This window comes from Sceloporus occidentalis, unplaced genomic scaffold (assembly GCF_023333645.1).
Source record: "Sceloporus occidentalis isolate IW3139 unplaced genomic scaffold, rSceOcc1.0.p SCAF_47, whole genome shotgun sequence".
Classification (NCBI taxonomy): Eukaryota; Metazoa; Chordata; class Lepidosauria; order Squamata; family Phrynosomatidae; genus Sceloporus; species Sceloporus occidentalis.
In genome coordinates, this window is record NW_028317027.1 from 3,139,235 (window position 1) to 3,161,521 (window position 22,287).

The following is a 22,287-nucleotide window of genomic DNA, read 5'->3' on the forward strand; positions in this document are numbered from 1 at the left end:
AGTCAGAAAAACTATTAATAGCAAATAAAAACACACACTATAACAAAAATACTTTTAGGATGAGAATAAAACAGTCCTGTAATGCTCTCTCTAAATTACATTACTAAATGTCCCACGGACAGTAATGACTTCCACAGTGCTTGCCACAGACACTGGTGGACAGTTTTCCTATGTCTGATGACTAGAATTCATGTGCTATCCATTAATTGTACGTAGTATTTCCTCTATACCCAAAAATGACTTAATTACAAAATAAAGCATATTATAGGGTAGGAAGCTATGGGAAAAGATCTAAAAGGGGATCAATTACTTGTTAAAGTCTTTACAGCAGGAAAAACAAAATACTAGATGGGCAAAAATGGTTTTAATGTAGTGTTAAATTATATTTTTCTATGTTTAAGTAAAATTAGGATCAATCAACTGCTTTGATATACGCCAGTGGGGTCTAATCCATGGATGCTTTTTTTAATTTGTTAGATAATGAAAGCATTTTCATTGCATATTGGTCGGGTATTAGGCATCATCACAAAGACTGCCTGTGCATGTAACCTAGCATAAACAGAGTTAAAACATGCCCCACTTTGTTTTATTGTTTCTCAAAATGATTGTAATGTCGCCAAGTAAAGTACATTCAGCAGCGTTGCTTACTGGGCGCACCAAATGGCTTGACTTCCATTACGCAGAACTGCATTCGCTTGAGTACAGTAATGGTATAGTCATCAGGGTTACTTTGAGGAAACCCATTACATAATCAATCTGCCTGATACCATGGACTCATTTTTATAGCATATAATGTAATGGACCCTGTTTAATGCAGTACAGTTTTCTGTAAGTAAATCAACAAAAGCTTATGCTCTGGGTTATATTCACTAAAAAGAGAGTTCTACTTTCAACTCCCCCACTTCACTATTCATTATGAAGGGCCAACACTGGCAAGTAGGGATGGGTGACCATGCATAATGCATAATTAAGTAGGCAAGGAAACTTTCAGGAAATCCCTCTGACTGAACTATGCAACAGAAGCTTACATGAGTTAGACTCTCATATTTAATGCACTCTCTCCTGACAACACCCCCTTTAGTGAATAAACCTCAGTGTTGTAGTCAAGCAGGTGTGTGTGATGCCATTGCATTGTTGATGCACATTTTGGGAAGCAGTGCAATCAAAGAAAGACAACTAATCTATAAAAAGATTTGAGTGTATGCTACCACTCAAAAGTTTGGGGTCATTTCAAAATGTCCTTGTTTTTGAAAGAAAAACATTTTTGTCCATTAAAATGACATAAAATGGAATTGGAAATTCAGTTTAAACGTTGTTAATGTTTTAAATGGCTATTGATTTTTAATGGAACCTTAATAGTCGTACAGAGGCCCCTTATCACTCCCATCACTCCTGTATTCAAGTGGCACATTGTGTTGGCTAATCCAGGTTTCAGTTTAAAAGGCTAATTGATCGTTAGAAAACCCTTTTGCACAGGTAACTGACCCCAAACTTTTGAATGGTAATGTATAATGCAGCTTTATAGATGGCACAGTACCTCCCCTATCAACTGTGAATGATCCACAAACTGGGAAATCATTGAAAAATATTGTTGTGAGTAAGAAATAAGAAAACAAATTTGACATCGTAAAGAAAAGGGAGGTTCGACTGAGCAGTAAACTATACATATATGTATATACATATACCCTCATATACATATACCCTCATATACACATACCCTCTAATTTTTCATAACTCATTTAACAGCACAAATTCTCAATTATACTAGTTACATAATTATTGTGATTTTGGCAACACTATGGAAATAGTAATATTTTTTTTATTTTGTGTTATGCTTTTAAATTGTTATTTTTTATTGTATTACTAAGTGGCTAAATTGTTTAATATATTGGTTTTGAGCTTAGTAAATTATGTAAGTTAACAAAACTAACCTATAATTTCAAAGTTTCTTTTCTGAATAACACATTTGCAGCCCTTTTGCGTTTGCTGAATATTGTAATGTTTGACGTACGCTATATTCATCCCAAATGTAGTTCAGGCAATTATTCTAAATATTGTGTTATATCAACCAATTGTTAAAGATAACATTCCACCCAGACAAAGGGATCACAGATAATATACCTCATATAGTGCTGATTTCAATCAGTAAGCAGGATTATGTTGTAATCAAATGAATAATCTTAAAATCTAGTTTGTCACCATCCGTGGGAACCCAGCCCATCTTTGTCTCTACAAAAGCACAGATTTAAACCAACAAAAAGGGGTTTATGGTTTAAGACACTTATCTTTATCATGAACTGATTCTGATTGGCTGGTTAGTTTTTATAAATGTTTTTTAAAGCTAGTGTTGATTGGTAACTACACGCAGGAATAGAAATATCATTCCAAGTATAGTGAATTGCTCAAACTCTTCCCAGAAATACATTAATTCAAAATGTTTTTGTTTGTTTTTGCTGGGAATACTTAATTGGCATGTGACACAAAGCCAGGTACTGATAAGTTGTTGCCATAGGAAATGAAAGTTTCTATGTTGTTATGTGATCAAACCTTCAGGGGGATTAATCAATTTGTACTTCTGCTAAGGTTTGTTTGCTTAGCCCACTAGAGACTGCAATTGATATTGCAATTTGACTTAGAGAAACTAGAGGTATGGAGGGGTCTGCTCAAAGGAGCTTACAATCCATAAATCTTTGGACATTATATGTGAGACAGAGCAGAGGAGGAGGAGGAGAATGAGATGTGTGTCTGCACCCCCTCCCGTCTTCCTCTGCAAGTGGGGTATTTAAACAAAGCTTACAGTATATCAGAGGTGGAACATTTACAGTGCCTGTAACTTGACATTCAGGAAGTATAGGCTAGAAGGATTGTTCAATCCAAAGCCACTCCTTATATGTGGAATTCCTTTCCTCGATAATGCTTTCCATCTGTACTATTCCCAGTACTGCTGTCAAGGACTTAGTGACATAAGAATGTGGGCTGTTACAGGCATCATCTTCCTTCTCTGTGCTGAGCGCTGCTGCTCTGCTTCCTTTACAGAGACAAGACCACAAAGGTATGCTCAGCAGCAATTAAACACTGTAAAGATGTGTCAACAGGCTTACGATCCCCATGCATGTCTTCACAGGTAGCCTTTACAATAAATGGAAATGTGACCTATCCCCAAGGAAAACTTATTGGCACATTACACCGCATATTTCAACTGTTACAGAAAAGTCAAAAAGTACTCAAAACATTTATAGAGACATCAGCAAATCATGGATCGCATTCATTCTTGCGCATTTCTTTCAGATCATTTAGGATCGGTTATGAATTTCAGAATACTTTGGTTGATAATATCTCTTACGAGAACATTATAACACACCCAATACATATATATGAACAAGGATGTATCCTGTGTGTTTACAGTTGCATTTTGTGCAACAATTGAAGACTTTAATAGATCAGGAGCAACTCTTTGAGTGTTATTGTGGCTTTGGAGAACAAGGATCTGCGTGTTAATTTTGGTATTACCACGGTCCTCAGGCTCTATATGATCTGTGTTGTATTTTTAATATATATTCAACACTTTTCCTATTGCTCTCCATTTTCCTTAATATTGCTCTGCTGTATAGTAGTAATAAACGGAGCTACCTAAAACGGTTTGCGTTTCAGACACATTTAAACTACATAAATAGTTTACTCTAGGGTCCCTGTCAGCATCACCAACAAAGGTTGCATATGAATATACCTGAATATACCGGTGCAGGGAATTCTCTCTGACAGTCGGGGAAGGTCTGCGCGATGGACGCAGACAACCCCCCGCTGCTAGCCACACCTCCTTCCGGCTGCAGCGTAAGTTGTTTACGCGAATCGCGTAGACATCTACACACTGCCCCGGCTACATGACAGGGGAGTTAGAAGCTCCGGTAAGTTTGGAGGGAGGGAGTGTTAAATGGGGGCATAAGGCATTTCTGGAGGCAGAGTGTTCTATGAAATGCCTTTTAACCCCCTTAATGCCACTCTGCCTCCAGAAATGCCTTTTTAACTCTCTATACGCCACTCTGCCTCTTGAAATGTCTTAAACCTCCCTATATGCCACTCTGCCCCATAATATGCCTTTTAACCCCCTTAATGCCAGAATGGCATATAGGGGTATAAGGCATTTCTGGATGCAGAGTGGCACATAGGGGGTCAAAAGGCATATCATGGGGCACAGTGGCATATAGGGTTAAAAGGCATATCATGGGGAACAGTGGCATTTAGAGGGTTAAAAGGCATATCATGGGGCACAGTGGCATATAGGGGGTATAAGGCATTTCTGGGGCAGATGTGCATAACTGGGGGGGCAGGTTGGAAAATAGAAGGAAATAAAACCAAAATATTTTTCTCAATCATAGCTTTTATTAAAAAAAATAGTTTACATGAATTAACATTTACTGGTAAAACTTTTTTCCTATAGGGTCATCTTATATTCAGGCTTTTTCTTTTTTTTCCTAAATTAATATTCAGATTTGGGGGGTCGTCTTATAATCAGGGTCGTCTTATAATCGAGCAAATACGGTATTTTTAACCTGTGTAAAAAGAGGCTAGCCTTTAGGAGGCGCTGCATCACACTGCCCCCCATTGGCCGTCCTGTTTTCAGCCAATCAGTGGCAGGAAAGTGCCTTCCTATTGAAGTCAATGGAGCTTGGAGGCCCCCGAACCCAGGATGTCAGAGCTGACTGGTGCTAGGTTTACCATACAGGGGAAGCTGAACACATCACCTGCAAGCCGAATAGCTGGGGTTCTGAGAAAGAGGCAAACACAAATGTGGGAATTCAGTTCATAAATTTGTAAGGGGAAAACAAAAACTTGGTACCACTTGGCTATCATGTGGATTAAATTACATATGATAGCTTAAGTGTCTCTTTAATACGTAGGGAAAAGGAGAATTGAAAACATGCCCAGTAAGGAGGCAAGAGCAAAAGGGTGATATTCGCTATATTCTGCCCTATAATTATAACATTTTGAGTGCACAAATGTAGAAGCATCTGTAAAACACAAATACCTGCATCACCTTTACAGGTGTATATTGCACTAATTTCATTTTAAGAAAAAAAAGGATTCAAAAAAAACCAACACTTTTTGATTATAGTGCAAATGAGTACTAGCGGAAGTTTCTATCATGAATATATAGTTATGAGTGACATTAGTGGAATAGCGTATTGTGTTCATCTTGCGGAATGCCATCACTGGGGACATTTGAAAAGGTCAGCTGCACACACAGATTGAAAGATGTGCTGCAAGTCAGACCTTTCAGAGAGAATACTGTATTCGGTTACAGCTGGAATGTAGGTCAACAGGGTACATGTTAATCAAAATTCAAAGAGACTTCATTGTGCAACCATAGACACAATGATGGTTGTTCGCTGTTATTTACTTTCTACCTTTTTGCTGTTAAATTCAGTAAGATTACGGAATTAACTCTGTAGTCATACACACAATGGTGTTTGTAAATGACTTAGTTATTTGAAACTTTTTGCGGTGAACAATACCAATTTCCCCCACAAATTTAAATCTTTGCAGAAGTTTTCATGATTGTTTGTTTTTTTTCCTTCCTAAGGACAGATGACACTATTTAGGCCAGCTTGTCCTTTCTCGCAGACAAAACATGTTATTTTGGAGTATTTAAAAATACATGTATAGCAGCATCATTTTGTTAAACACAAATCTCGTCTTTTGCTTTGGAGTTAACTTGTTCATAATGCTACTTAGTTGTAGTGGTCCTCTCTGTTCCTTGGTTACTACAACCGTGTCCACAGCTAATAGAACTTTGATCAAATCAGGGGTTCACTAGATATTTAAAACAAAAGCAACACAGAAAGCTGCCTCCCCAAAAGTTGTGCTATTTATTTTAACATGATGCTTTTTGCCATGTAGGCTTACCAATCAAACCTTGGAATGAGATCACCAGAGAGCTCAAACTGTGATTCCCGAGATGGCCATAAAGTAAGTTTGTTATCCCACTACTTAATTGTTCTTACATCCTAGACATTTTACTAAAGTGTAATATCCCTGAATAAAGAAAATAAATTGCTTCCAGTATTGGTTGAAAAATAAATAAAAAGTTTCAAATAAAAATATATTCACATTTAAGATAATGTACAAAGTTCAACTTAAATAATCTTCCTGAGGTTAGACACCAAACTACCCTCTCTGGATGACTGATTGGTGGCTTTCAATATATTGCACTGCGCATCTGTGCCCTGTAAGTAGCTACGTGGAAAGGAAAAGCCTTCTTTCAGATGTTGATGTTGATGTCAGGTATTTAGATGAACATGCAGCTAAACACATACTTGTTTTACTTTATTTCTCAAGTGCTTACTGCGTGGGCTCCAGGAAGCTCTCCAGTCAGTAGAACAGACAGCTAATTTGAAGGGAATATATAAAAACGTGTCTTCTGCTATATGTTAAATGCTGCATGGAAGACGCGGTGCACACCTTATGTCTTTTTCTTCAGACTAAATTGATTTTTATTATTATTACTTTGCCTTTAAAACATGATGCAAGAAAGTAAAAGCAAACCCTTGAATTGGATATGTTGTGCAAAGCAAAAGTGCTATTCCTGATTTCCTCTGCCTTGCAGTTTACATCAATAATAACCAAATGACATACAAATCTCTTCCCTCAACACCCTATCTGCCATATTAAAATGATCATACAATTTTCATTTCTGTTGAAGCACGACCCCCCAAAATTTGAATATTAATTCAGGAAAAAAAGCCTGAATATAAGACGACCCTATCAGAAAAAAGTTTTACTAGTAAATATTAAATCACATGTAAACAATTTTTTTCATATTTAAAAAAATTATTGAGAAAAATGCATTTTTTGTTTTTATTTCCTTTTATTTGCACATCTGCCCCCACATATGCCTTATACCCTCTTATGTGCCACTCTGCCCCCAGAAATGCCTTATACCCCCTATATGCCACTCTACCTCCCTGATGTGCCACTCTGTCGCCAGATATGCCTTATACCCCCTATATGCCGCTCTGCCGCCCAGATATGCCTCTTGACCCTATATATGCCACTCTGCCTCCCTGATATTCCTTTTAACCCCCTAAATGCCACTCTGCCTCCCAGATATGCCTTTTAACTCACTATATGCCACTCTGCCCCCAGATATGCCTTATACACCCCTATATGCCACTCTGCCTCCCTGATTTTCCTTTTAACCCCCTATAGGCCACTGCCTCCCTGATATTCCTTTTAACCCCCTATATGCCCCTCTATCTTTCAGAGCATCGAGCATAATAAAACCACATCTTGTAATCACCAATTTTCATCTAACATTAGTACTTGTAAGTGTTTGTGCTAAAAAAAGCTACATAATGCCTGTATGTAAATGCAAATGTAATTTGAATTAAAATATTCGTTCATGATTGATCATTTCTATGCAGAATGGTGAAAATGGCCGTCAATTGCCACTTTTTGGTCACGTTGGCTTTGACAGTTTACCTGACCAGCTAGTCAACAAATCTGTCAATCAAGGATTTTGTTTCAACATCCTTTGCATTGGTAAGTATTTCTGAAGCCTACGCAAAAATAAAGCACTGTCTACTTTATACATAAGACAGCGCTAACAGTTTCAATAGTATACATCAAGGCAGTGGTTCCTTCTTACAGCTATTCTACTCCTGATAGAAGCACCTGCAACATACATTCTCTAATTTAAAATATATGAAGGACTAATACAGCTCTGTTTAGTTTATATTTCAGACAAGGCTAACAATTTCCATTATAAACAGAAATGCAGTGGTTCCTTCCATCTTTATTTTTAATAAGTTAACTTAGATGTATATCTTCTCATGATGCCCGTCGTTTCTCATTATGCAGGTGAAACTGGCATTGGAAAGACAACATTGATTAATACCCTATTTAACACTAACTTTGAAGAATTGGAATCCTCTCATTTTGAGCCCTCGGTGAAGCTCAGAGCACAGACCTATGATCTCCAAGAAAGTAACGTGTCCTTGAAATTGACAATTGTAAATACAGTAGGATTTGGAGACCAAATAAACAAAGAAGACAGGTTGGTGTTGTGCTTGTTACATATCTTCCTATTTTATCTAGCTCTGTTTATTTTAGTACAGTCAGAAGCCTGAAATGTTCTTTCATAGTTGTTTGTCTTTTATTGGTCGTGGTTGTAATTTCTATATTTATTCAGTAAGGCTATACATAATGCTTAATTATCTTTTTTTATCAGGGAAATTGTTTTCAATTGCTAGAATGCCAGGAAGACGTATGATCTACAATAGGGGTTGTACTATAGTAAATTAGATACAATTATCTTTCAGCTACAAGCCCGTTGTGGACTACATTGATGCGCAGTTTGAAGCCTACTTACAGGAAGAGCTGAAGATTAGGCGTTTGTTATACAGATACCATGATACCCGCATCCATGCCTGCCTTTACTTTATAGCACCCACTGGTCATTCTCTAAAGTCTCTTGATTTGATAACGATGAAGAAACTTGACAGCAAGGTAACACTCCACAGTCCTTAATGTTGTAAGACATTATTTTGAGTCAAGTTGGTTTGTAATCTCTTTGATTAAAGAAATTCAGAAAGGTAGCATGCATCGTATTTGTAAGCCAAGTGAGGCTGTAACATGTACAGCTATTATGCCCAGTTGTTTGATTTCGGAAGAATAAAACATTAAAAATGTCATGGGGACTCCAATAACGCACATTATGCAGACCTGTAACTGAATAAAAATTTACATAAATTTCATACTGTCTAGCACTGTTCATTTTTTGTGTGTTTTCTTTCCCAAGGTTATGACATTATTTGTAGCCTTTACTTTGAGTAAGCTGTTTCCTTATATTGGGACATATGCTTCCTCTGCAGGTGAACATCATTCCTGTCATTGCCAAGGCCGATGTCATTGCCAAGTCCGAACTGCACAAGTTTAAAACGAAGCTAACGAGTGAATTGGTCAGCAATGGCGTGCAGATCTACCAGTTCCCAACTGATGATGAGACAATTAGCAATCTCAATTCTTCTATGAATGTAAGTCTGATTATGTTGCCTGCTTTTCAGATCAGGAAGCAGAGCTGGTTTGTAAGAATATGTAATACTATGACTTGGCAAGGAAGCTTGTTAGTAGGTATAAACATAACTTTCACCTTTAATTAAATAATTGTTTCCTTTTATTTGCAAGAATCGGTACTAATAACAGTTTTACATTTGCATCAACTAAACTAGGTATTAGCATGTTAACATTGATTTGTTATGAAAATAAACACTTAAATAAAGTTATTAACCTTTAAAAATAGTCCATAAACCAAACCAATCCCACATCTCTGTTGCTGCTATTTATGCTTCTTCTTGGGTCACCTGTAAAAGTGTATTTATTTTAGTTTTATTACTTTTTTATTGTTTTGCAAGTTTTGTAACATTATAGTGTTGAAAGTTATTTGATGCATTTTCCTTAAAGGGACAGCTTCCGTTTGCTGTGGTCGGGAGCATGGAAGAAGTCAAGATTGGAAACAAGATGGTGAAAGCTCGACAGTACCCTTGGGGTATTGTACAAGGTAAAAGAATGAGTTGTACCTTGAATTAAATTCAAGGTACATTGTGTTATATTTAAAGAACACTGTGCTTGGGTGAGGGAGGTTTTAAAAGAATGTGAGGTCAGCCGCCGATATTCTTTTTCTTTTATTATGCCATGAAATATTAAAGTAGGAAACAAATGGAATACACAGCTTCCTATTTAAATTGTGACGTGATCAGGCCCGGACTGGCCATCGGGCAAACCGGGCGTTTGCCCGGTGGGCCAGGCCGGATTGACTTAGGGGCTCATGGAGCTGCAGCTCCAGGCCCCTACCTTAAAATAGGCCCAGTCAGGACCGAACTGACTGGGCCTATGCGGCCTCTACGGCCGCATTAACGCAGGGCATAAGGGGCACCTGCCCCTTAAGCCCGCCGCAACTGCGACCGGGTCCGCCACTCTAAGGGGCCGGGAAGCCCCCACCAGGGCCGGCCTTACGGGTGTGCGGCCGCACAGGGTTTAAATTAAAACATCGGGGTTTTGGTTTTTTTTACTTTATTTAACATCCTCCATGTTAAATAAAGTTTTTGTTAACTTTATTTAACATGGAGGATGTTAAATAAAGTTAAAAAAAAAACCCCGATGTTTTAATGTAAGCCCTGTGCGGCCGCAGACCCCTAAGGCCGGCCCTGGTGGGGGCTTCCCGGCCCCTTAGAGTGGCGGACGCAGTCGCAGTTGCGGCGGGCTTAAGGGGCAGGTGCCCCTTATGCCCTGCGTTAATGCGGCCGTAGAGGCCACATAGGCCCAGTCAGTCCGGTCCTGCTGCGGGCCCGGCCGCAGTTGCTGCTTGCTCCGACAACAAGGTAAGTAGGGTGAGGGAGGGGGGTGCAGTGAGAAGGGGCAGAGGGGGGGTTAGATAATGAGAAATGGGGAGAGTGGATAGATAGTGAGAGGGGGTACATAGTGAAAAGGGGGAACATAGTGAGAAGGGGCAGATAAGATGATGAGAGGGGGTAGTGTGAATGCGTATGAGAATGAATGAATAAATGTGTGGATGAATTGTGTGAATGCGTATGACAATTAATGAATTCATGTGTGGATGAATTGCTTGAATGATTTGTGAGACTGCATTAATGAATGTGTTAATGATTTGTGTGAATGAGTAAATGCAAAGATGGTACATGAAGGGTGGGCTTTAACAATAAATAAATAAATAAATAAATATGGGCTGCTCGGGTTTAAATGCCCGGGCATATTTTTTGTCCCAGTCTGGGCCTGGACGTGAGTGATTAATGTCTGAATCTTTTCTTCTCTCCCAACACACCTGTCAGTGGCTTGTATTCTAAACTAATTGGCAGGGCAGCTCAGATCCAGAAAGCCAACAAAAACACGACGAGTCCTAAGCAAGGGATTAAAAGCGATAAACACGTTGCTACAGGATCTGTGTTTTTAAAATAATGTAAATTATATCTGTACAAAATACTCCTAACTGTAAATGCTATTAGACGGAATTAATTTAAGCACCACAAACATTGCATTTTCACATTTACTGTCTATTGCCATCTGTATCATAGTTAAATAATTGTCATTTATTTCCTCTGCATTCTCTAATCATGGCTATTTCATGAGTAACAAATCCTTAGTCTTAAAGCAGTTCTCTTGAACCAGGATTATAAAGATGTCATGAAGGGGGCATCATTACCAGCTGTACATTCAGCTAAACAGTCTGTAACACTTTAAATAGGATTATGGACAGTCCCAATTCTATATATATATATAAAAAAATCATGTTTTTGAACTGTTCACTTAACATTGCCTCATATAATTTCTGTAATGCTGTAGATGACACCAGCTGCCTTACTCCTGCATCATACATATTTAAATGGACAGTTTAATGTCCCTGACACCCCCACAATAGAAAAATGCATATTAAACTACATTGTGAGTACTTTAACCCCTTAAGGGTCAAGGCGTTTTTACACTACAGGACTGCAGCATATTTTTGTGTTTTTATAATGTCACTGTTTAACCGTAAAGTCCCTCTTTCTGAATTAGAGAACTCAAAATGATACATGTTTTTTTTTTCAGTACAAGTAAAACTTTATTATAAAATCATATTCATAAATCTAAGACATTACATAAAAACATTTTTACAGTCTTACACACACACACATAAATTACACACAGATTTAATGGGAAATACCCAAAATATATTCATTGACGTGATCTGGAAACCTTTGGCTGTTATAGGGAAAATATTAGAAGGTGCTCATTACTTTTTTCAAACTACAGTTTTTTTCCAAACTCGGCATGTTAGCACTCTAACTTCAATACTGGTTACAGACAAAAAACCATATGTTAAAGGAGACACCCTGGGGTATTTTACTGGGGCCATTTTTTAGCAGGCAATATTAACATCAATCTCTTTTTTATTAAAAAGTAGTCAACTGTATATTTTTTATATATCGTTTTCATTTTTTTAAGGGAACTGGGGAGCGTTGTAGGGGGAGTGGGAAAGGGTGTTTAAAATGTATCATAGGCATAGATACATTTTTGTTACTTTAGATATATATATATATTTCTACATTTTTTAAACTTTTTTTATTTATGTTTCCCACTGCTCTCTATCAGAGAAAAAGATAGCATGCACTTGGGGTCTTTTATGGCCGCAGGGATCCTTATTAGCACAGGGGAACCCCTGTTATGTCCGTGGTGAAGCCAATTATAATTTCCACTTGGACTGCCAATAGTTCATGGAACACTAAGAAATATTTGCATGACCTAGCAAAAAACAAGCATACCTTGTAATCAAAATGTTTAATATAATTTTTTTAGATGTGCTTCAGGTTGCTATCATGTTCACCAGCCTAGAGTATGGCTTTGCCAAGGGCTCTTGGTTTCTATAGTTATTTTGTTTTTGGCACCTCCTTCATATTAATTCATATACTTTGTATTTGACACGTTCTGGCTCAAAATGATTCCTCCAGCCGGTCGGCACCCTAGACAGCTTTATGACTTGGCTTTTGGACAATCTGACCCTAGCCTGGAATGTGCGCTGAGCCTCTGAACATAGTCTAGTTCTGGGAAACATACCTTCTTCAGGCCCTTGTAGAACTACAACTCTTATGAGTGACACCCTCTGACTTTCTGTAAAGATGACAAACACTTGCCCCATCGTTACATTGTTAATGAGCTATTAAAATCTGCAGGGATGTTGGATTGCATAAAGACTTTCTGTTTTCTCCTAGTGGAGAATGAGAACCACTGTGACTTTGTGAAGCTGCGCGAGATGCTTATTTGTACTAACATGGAGGACCTGAGAGAGCAAACCCACTCACGCCATTATGAACTCTATCGCCGCTGCAAGCTGGAAGAAATGGGCTTTCAAGATATCGGGCCTGGTGATAAACCAGTAAGGTAAGCTTGTGACCGCCTTTTACCCTGCATTTGTAGCTGTAATTGCAACCAATAATGTCTATTTTGGCTGGTGTAGTTTGCCACAAATAAATATATAAAATCAAGTTTTATTGGCTGCTGCATAATACATCTAAAGATAAGCAAGTGCGGAATTCATACTTGTTTAGCAGGGTTTAAACTTGAGGAAGAGGTCCTATCAATGACGTTTGCCGTGGTTGGAGGCAGGAGTTTGAGTTGCTGCTACCTATCTATTTCAGCCTAGTTTGCTGGATTTACTAGTTTGGGAAAAGCAATCTTAATTTTGGGTTCTTACATCTTGTTGAGTCCTCAAAAACTGGACAAAAAAACAAAGACATATTATACTTTAGACATAAAGTATAGAGGGAGATAGTGCTATACATGAATGTGGGAATTGGCAGTAGCATTGCAGAAAGCTGCAGTTTCACCACTGATTTCACTTTACATTGCAAAGGGTGAGCGCCAGTGAGCTTCAGCTTCAAGAATAGCTTGGATGTCCAAGTGTGATGTATATTTAAAGCTGTGAACTATGCATTGTACAGGGCCAGCAGAGAAATTAACCATGCATGGTCATTTATAATGCATCATGAATTGAGACTTGAAAGTACAACGCCCGCTTTAGTGAATAAACTCCGCAGTCTGTCTGTGTGTTGCTAAAACCGAGTTAGCCATAGAAAGCCCCATTTAATTAATTTGCTCATTTTAAATTACAGCCATGCATGTCTGGCTCTGTTTTAAACATGTTCTGAATTAAAGAGAAAACATTTGTATCTCTTTAATTGTTGCAATTTGAATGTATCCGACAATAAATGATATATGATGTATAACAAAGCTACAGACCTGCGAACAGCACAGCAATGCTCGATGTAATTGAACATTTAAAGAACCGTAGAAATCATCAAAGCATTAAAATGCCTGTCGGCAGCGTTGACCCTATAAACCATAATGAGTGCTGACCTGGCTAACCCCAACACCTGTTGCTCGCATGCACAATGCAGCTGCCCCTAGACATGGTGCTGGAATGTTCAGGAGGAAATCAATCATCTTTCGCCAGGACTGCACGTTATATACAATGCATGAAGAGCTGCGCTAATGTGAGAAAGGCCAGAAAAATGTTCTAATTTATCATCTGGCTGAGCAAGCGTGTGATTAATATATTGTTTTACTGTGCAGGGCAGCCTGGTGTTTATAATACTGTCCCCTGGGCCAGCAGAAGGAGGCCACATGTGATATGCTTCTGGTTTTTAAAGTCTGTCTTCCAATGGAACCAATAGGCCAGTTTTTACAACATTAATGTCTGAGCATATGTGGAATAGTCTGTCTTGGTCAGTTACATAGACAGGAAATATTTGAAATTCACATATGATCTGAGTCATCAGGACCTAGCGGAACATAATACACTGCTGACTCAGATCATAGGCGACTTCACTGCATTCATGTTTGCTATTTGGCACCTCCCCTACCCTAAAGAACAATTGTTGTAAATAACTAAATATTGTCTTTTTTTTTTTGCGTGATGTGATTTGTCATTTGGTTATTTTTGGACTGTATTGGAAAAGCCTTAGGGGCAAACATTTGCCAGAAGGTATTTATTGGATGTACCGCGCAATATATATGCTGAGACACGTGTTCTTGTACAAAAATGGAAGCATTCCATAACATGAGGAGGTGACAAGTGTTGAATCACATCAACCTGGTGCCCACACTCTTCTGGCTGTGTGCCCCTTCCTCTCATTCCACTTTCTCCTTCACATGTACCATACCTGGCACATCATCTGGATCTCAACCTCGTGGGTCTAACCCAGGTTCCTCCTTCTGCTTCCTTACAACTGCTGCCTTACAACCTGTTCCTCTGCCCCTGCCACCTACAATCCTTCTCCTCATTGGCCTCCCTTCCATCTGCTACACCATACCCGTTCCACCCTCTCACAGCCCAAGACAACCACGCACACCCTCTGTAATATCAATCACTCAACCTACAGAAATTGCTAGAACCCTGATCTCTTCTCCTATCACCTGTTTTTCTCACTATCACTATCCCTGACTTTTGAGCCCTGTTTTGTTTGTGACTAAAAGTCTAATCCCAGGCAAATGGTTGTGCAGTTTATATAGGATAATTGTGAGCTTTGATTGGCTGGGATATTTGCCTTGGAAGCAGCTTGGATTTTCATCAATTTGTACCTTTTTAATTGTATGGCCACATAGTTGATTCCCAGCTAAAGCGGCTGCTTCCAATTTATTTCCTACTACAAGCAGCTAATCATTAGCAAAAAATGTCAGAATGTGGACTGGAAGGTCACAATTATACTTTACGGAGTACTTTAATATGCATTCTTCTATAGTGGGGGCTTCCTGACATGCCCACTCTGGAGACAGCAATGCTGAATGTCCTGTGCCAGCCACCCACAATGTGAGAGGTATTACTGAGCTTACCCCACTGCTTAAAAAATTACTTTCATTATATTATTAACCCCCGTCATTTGTTTGTCATGTGACTTATAGAATAGGATGATTCCTTTTCCATACACATCTTTAGACACCACTACCTATTTTTTGTTAATTACCGTATTTGCTCAATTATAAGACGAGGTTTTTTCCAGAGCAAATTCTCTGGAAAATACCCCTTGTCCTATAATCAGGGTCATCTTATAATCAGACCTCAAATAGTTCTGACTATGAGACTAAGATCCAGATCCCCCGCAGCGATGCAGGGGACCTGGATCCTCCTGTGTTATGCCCCCCCCCCCCCGACTTACCGGTGCTTCCGAGTCCCCAGTGCGTAGTCCGGGCAGCGTGTAGAGCTCTACGCGATTCGCGTAGACAACTTTCGCTCAGTTGTCTACACGAATCGCGTAGAGGCAGAGTGCTCTGTGTAATACCTTTTAACCCCCTTAATGCCACTCTCCCCCATAATATGCCTATTAACCCCCTAAATGCCAGAGTGGCATATAGGGGTATAAGGCAGTTCTGGAGGCAGAGTGGCACATAGGGGGTCAAAAGGCATATCATGGGGCACAGTGGCATATAGAGGGTTAAAAGGCATATCATGGGGCACAGTGGCATTTAGAGGGTTAAAAGGCATATCATGGGGCACAGTGGCATATATGGGGTATAAGGCATTTCGTAGCTTTTATTAACAAACAATTGTTCACATAGTTTACATGAACTAACATTTACTGGTAAAACTTTTTTCCTATAGGGTCGTCTTATATTCAGGCTTTTTCTTTTTTTTTCATAAATTAATATTCAGATTTTGGGGGGTCGTCTTATACTCGAGCAAATACGGTATACTAAACAGCAGTAAATAACAGCAGAAGAAAGTTTGACTTTGAGCCCAAGTTCTGTTTCACATACCCCCCCCTCCCAAAAGCACATGCCACTACAGGATGGATGACCCAATTGAGCAAAGGTTATTAGCCCCTGCCAATGAAGATTTATGATAGTTCAGCCCTGTGACCCCCAAATATGTCTTCTTGTTAATGGAGTAGTATTTTTCAAGAGAGCACAAAAAAAAGTTAAAAACAAAACCAAATGGTGATTGTTCTTAAAAATAACCAATATTGTTGGCAGATTATTTAGGTAATGTTGGCAAAATGTATAAAAGAGAAATAAGACATTTAGACAGGAAAAGGATGCTCAATTAGGTTGAACCATAACTTGTGTGCATAACTTGTCAACAGTCATCTTAACATATGACATCAGGTATCATGATCATACCTGGGAACTTCTGGGCTCCGGCTACCCGTAGCCTTCCCTTGCTGATGTCGGTGGGTGGTCCCGCTGATTCGGTGGGTGGTCCTGCTGGTGTCGGTGGGCGGTCCTGCTCATGTCACCCTCATTTAAAGGGAAAATGGGCGGGGAACGGGGTGTGTCAAGACACTGTGACCCGGAGGATTCGGGTCTTGAACCGGAGAAGCGATGCTTCTCCCGGCAATCTCCGGGTCAAAGCTGGAGTTCCCAGGTATGATAATGATCTGTGTCATTATTCCTCCCCATTAAGTTATCACTTCCCTATTGTTAAGTTGCTGATTGTTATAAGTGGGTTCAGACAGCCTTTGTAGGAGTGGAAGGGAGAAGTTGAAATAACATGAGGACTATTGACATGCTAGCTTTGTAGCCTTCAGCTACAGGCTAGAACAGTCCCTTTTAAAACAAATAGCACAGCCTGTAGGTAATTCAGCTAAAAGAACTCACACAGCCATAGCTTCTAAATCTTTTACATCTGGCTCCTAACTTTTTGTGCTGTCAATCATTGTGGATTTATCTCTTCCTGTGTGTCCAGCTTCGAATTTCCTAAGGAGATGGTTAAAGCAAGTATTGGGGTACAGTATTTTACTGTAGAAAAAAGGAAAACAATTAAATTGTACACTATTACCCTTTACTCACGCTCTGGTTTGGAGGTATATATTTCTGTGAGCCTTGTTTTATAAAATAGTCCTATAGAAATCACACCTCATATTATAAGCATTAATTAACCCATTCATTGCAGGATGCAATTTAGATATGGGGTAATTTTCAAAGCAGTCTTCCCAAGCTATTTATTACAAATCGCAATGAAATCTAATTCTCTGAGACATACATCCTGTTTATTATTCTTTGGTCTGATGTAACTCTGCTGCCAAATATCGAGGGTTTTTTTCACACAGCATTCCCTTGCCAGGAAGAAGCCTGTGGTGGAGGCACCCTTCAGTAACACAACTTTCCCTGCCATTTTTTCCTGCAGAGGCTGGGAATTTCTAGGAGGGAAATTGTTTATTGTTTTGTGATGTCTGACTTTGCAATGACTTCCTATCTTTTTCCATTTCTTTGTAACATACCCAGTACCAACGTCATACAGCCAGTGGAGCACCAGGGCCTCAGTTTACCATATAGTCCATTCGTACAAAATCAGCTTTTTAAACAAGGCTTCTAGTCTACATACAGTGACTATCGCTTGAGGAGAGTGATGTTGCTTTACCTTGTGACCATACCTGGGAACTCTCAGAGTTTGCCCCGAGTCTCAGGGATTTTGCCCCAGTCTCAGGGGTTCTGAGTGTGAAGAGGCAGATTGTCAGGGTCATACAGTCTGGAACTTCCTATTCTACACTGCTGTGATCTCATAAAAGTCTCCCAGCTGGTGCTTTTGTTTACTGTATGTTATGGTTGATATCCCTGCTTGAATGCAGGTGACTCAATTAAGTGTAAATTTAAATAATGACAAGTCAGGGTATCCACAACGGCCTCGAAGCTATTCTGGTAACACATTTGAAGAGTCACTGCATAGAATCTGCATGAGTTACTACTTAAGGGCAGTTCAGTTAGAAAGTTCCAAAGTACGCTTGTGACACTTTCCGGTCCAGTTATCATATGTAGGACGAAGCAGGTAATGATGCGGGTACAAAGCTAAAGAGGCACAGATAGAGATGGACGTTAAGAGTAAATGAAGGGAAAAAGCATACTATGGGACTAATAATTTAGAGGGTTTTATTACTTGGGAAAGCAGCAGGAAAGCAATCAGAAAGTTGTCTTTTCAATGATGTACTTTATGCTTCTTCCATGACACACTAACAAGGTGTTCTGATTAAAAGAGGAAGTCCCACCATGTTTTATTACTAGTATCAGCTAAAAAAAAAATACTTTTCAAAATATTGTGCCGTTTGCTTTTTTAAAACAATTTTAGTTTATGTATCAGTAAGGCTGAGGAGGTGAGGAAGGAAGAAACGTTTAAGGGGTAGGAGAGGGAGGCAAAGAGACAGAGGGGAATGCTCGATGATAGGAAATAAAACAGGGAAAAGAAGAATTCGGAGGAAGGGAAAGGAAGAAGCTGGGGTGTGCCCCTAGTGCGAATCACGTGGTTTTGAAAGAATTTGTGGTTCAATCTTAACAGTCCGGTAATGGAAGACACGTTAGTCATGGAGGGGGTTTGCCAAGTGGGCTTTTTTTGTGGTTTGAGGGACCATATTATACTGCGTATTACACTCCATGCCGTGAGTTTGCGAGACACATTTAAGCCCGTGCTTGTTAATTTCATGCTGTTCAGTGCAACAGAAAGCGGTTGTTAGTATTGTTTTATTTTAATTGGGAAGCAGTGCTGTGAAAAGATTGTGGCTTTTTACCAGCACAAGAAGCCGAAGTCTCTTTCACAGCTGCTCTGTGTCCGTCACACTGAGCAGCCTATGAATTAGCGATTGAACAAACATTAGCCCCTATCTCAGAGGGTTGTAACTGTGTTGTTTACTCAGTGTTTGAGCTGATGTTCGTGCTTATATATTGTATGTGCAAAACATGTGCCATAGTAAGCATTGTTTTGGCAATAAATTAGCTGTTTCCCTTTCATCAGGTTATGAGTTTCCGTATAGTATGGTAACCTGATTTCTTGTTTCTTTATGCCACTTTTGACAAGTTGCTTATCCCTCTTTGGTAGTAGTTTATTGGGACAGAGGAGAAGGGAATATAAAGGGAGAGTCCAGCCCGCCATGCAGCCTCACCAACAAACAGTGTGTATTGTAAGTATGGTTTAGTTTGCTGAAAGAAAACAAAAGTGCTCGCCTCTAGTAGAAGCTGCAGCATACCCCCTCCATTGTCTGATTTTTGTGGCAGTTTTGCTTGTTTGAAGCAGTCAATCACTGGCAGGAAAGCACTCCTATTTAAATCAATGGAGCACCTTCATGTGCACAAGGAGCTCCAGAGGGAGCTGGCTGGATGTTAGTATAGGGAATCTTTGGAAAACAGGAGATGTGTTTGGCCAAATGCATCGCCTGCAAGCATGGATCAGGGGGTGGGGATTCTGATTCCCTCCGTGCAAAAAAATTGTTTCAAAGGGGGCACTAAGCTATGAAATGCATTATGCATTAGAGTGCATATCAAGTCTGGATTGTCCCTTTCTAACGTTTTGTGATTATGTTGTCCTTTGCCACACATTTCCACTATATTAAAGTATTTTAGCATGCGTTATTCATTGGTGGGTTGTAGGGGACAGTACACTGCCCCTTTAATAAATGATTCCAGCTATGGAGTGAGATGTGACATTTCCCCTTTCAATATAATTTCACCATAATCATCCTGTGTTGAGGTTGAGAACTGGTTGACACACAGATAAGTGTAGGTGACAATGACTATATTAAGTGCGTCACATCACTCATTTGTCTCCATGGCAGCCAAATATTGATGTGAGCCTTCACCGTGGCTTCGCAACTTCTTTGGATGAGCTAGTATGTAACATGTACTGTATGAGCAAAGATTATGTCATCCAGGCCGGTGTGTAATTCATGAATATTTATGTAGCTATATATCACAGTGTTTGTTGCCTCTGGGTTAATAGCTCTACTGTGGAAGAGCACTGTGAGTCTGCTATATTCCATAGCCCCCTAGGGACTATTCGATTCCTATAGGGTAGACGTACCATCATCTGCAGCTGTGCTGTTCTGCTTCTGTAGTGGTCGTGTGTATCTACTGCCATCTGCTGTTTTTTTAATTTAAAAAACAAAGCCCCGACAACAACGGATGTGCCCTAATTTTCATATGTAGTATGTATTATCTTGGCATAAAAGGACAAAACACATTATGGTGATCCACTTAGCCAAGGCTATACTGAAGATATTTACCCACTACACGTTTGTTCATCCTTTGGAACTTTAAACACTGGTAATTGGTAAACTTGTTCGTAACAATCTGATTGTTACGAATTATTTCCTGTGTGCAATCCAATCCCCTGTGATAAATGGCTTTTCATCAGTCTGCAGGAGACCTATGAAGCCAAGAGACATGAGTTCTTTGAAGAACTGCAAAGAAAAGAGGAGGAAATGAGGCAGACCTTTGTCCAGCGAGTGAGAGAGAAAGAAACTGTGCTCAAAGAAGCTGAACGAGAGGTACCTTTCTGTGTATACTGTATCCTACCCAAAACTGTATTCATTCACAGTTCCAGAACACTTTGGACTCACCAAATCACCATTAACTGTGGTGGAGATATTTAATGGATACGACCCATCCTTGATGACACTCTAAAGCCACATGGTGATGTGATATACCCAATATTTATCAAATGCTCATCACTGATCTGTGGTATGTAGTGCATCCCTGTTTATAGGGGTAACCAGAGCAGCAGGAGATCCCAATACACAGCAAGTAGTAGGGAGAACTGTATCTTAACACTCACATTGCATCCATTATCATCCAACTCGCAACTTTTGATGGTCCCCAACCTACTTGTAAAACCTATAGGTTGTATTGGCTTAACAATATATTTAAAGTCTCTCGACCATTATCATTCTGAGCCATAACATTTCAAAAGTTGAACAGCACAAGCTTAAAATTGTTCTGAAAAGCACATTTGTTTTAGCTTCAAAATAGATTTGAGCAACTGAAAAAGCTTCACCATGAAGAGCGAGCAAAACTGGATGAGAAGAGGAAAGACCTGCAAGAGGAAATTAACACATTCAGTAAGAGGAAAGCGGCCGCTGATCTTCTTCAGTCACAGGCTTTTGGAAACGTATCTAACACAAGTTTGAAAAAGGACCGAAAGACGTAGGTACCGTGCTGGTAAAAGCCAACTTATCTGAGTCGCAAACATTTTTTAGAAGAGTTTAAATTAAATGATGTCAATTGCACACTAGAAGTAAACTTGTATACAAATAAATGTTTAATGATTATTGAGTAGACCTTATTTTTATGATTCTTTAAGCTTTAAAAAAAGTAGTGGGGATTGTGCTTTCTGATTGACTGAATACTGCCACTTGGCAGCCAGGTTTCATTGAAGAGCATGGTGAATTATTTGCCCAAGTACATAGACCCTACTACCAAATAGATATTACTAACCCCCCATCGTAGGACACTTTTATCATACCACACAATGAGTGCAGATTAAATGTTCCAGTAATACTCACACTGTGTGAGTTTCCGAACCTTTTGCCTTGCTGCTCATGGGATGTATAGAAATGTACCATTTTGTGTGTTTTTACATTCTTTTTTTTTACAAGTTTATATATTTCTGAATAAACTAAAAATTGATAATGAAACATCTAATCTATTGAGTTGTGTTTTTCATTAACAGATTCATGTAACTGAGAAGACAGCATGACAACAACAACAAAAAAAAAGACAACAGTGCCGCTGTTTTTGATCTTTTTCTTAGTGTTTTGAGAAAAACATGTTTCACAAGCCCACAATCACTGAAGAGGAGAGTAGAGGTGGAAAACTGCCATCACGTAATACTTTGGGTATGGATCTTTACCTTAAGTATATTTGTTACTGCTGTCAGACCTTCCTGTTACTAAGACATCATCCCCTGTTCTTTCTCAACTGCATGGAGCCAAAGAGAGATGCTCACTACTGCATCCTACCGCAGGACTTCAACCAGGGCTG

General features: G+C 39.3%; 1 protein-coding gene across 1 annotated transcript; it reads left to right on the top strand.

Annotated features, from left to right (window-relative positions):
• The first annotated feature begins 5,907 nt into the window (after positions 1 to 5,907).
• Positions 5,908 to 21,454, top strand: LOC149289228 (septin-10-like). Its single transcript, XM_089490808.1, has 9 exons — positions 5,908 to 5,967; positions 7,422 to 7,539; positions 7,858 to 8,053; positions 8,319 to 8,505; positions 8,871 to 9,032; positions 9,460 to 9,556; positions 12,762 to 12,930; positions 20,663 to 20,795; positions 21,266 to 21,454. Exons 1-9 carry the CDS (start codon positions 5,920 to 5,922, stop codon positions 21,452 to 21,454), a joined length of 1,299 nt encoding a protein of 432 aa, XP_089346934.1. The 5' UTR covers positions 5,908 to 5,919.
• The last annotated feature ends 833 nt before the right edge of the window (positions 21,455 to 22,287 follow it).

What these genes read in the sequence shown, in the direction of transcription:
- LOC149289228 (XM_089490808.1), top strand. Translation starts at nt 5,920, where the DNA reads ATGAGATCACCAGAGAGCTCAAACTGTGATTCCCGAGATGGCCATAAA. An exon ending in ATTCCCGAGATGGCCATAAA is followed by an intron (nt 5,968 to 7,421) that starts GTAAGTTTGTTA and finishes ATTTCTATGCAG; the next exon opens with AATGGTGAAAATGGCCGTCA. An exon ending in CCCTTGGGGTATTGTACAAG is followed by an intron (nt 9,557 to 12,761) that starts GTAAAAGAATGA and finishes GTTTTCTCCTAG; the next exon opens with TGGAGAATGAGAACCACTGT.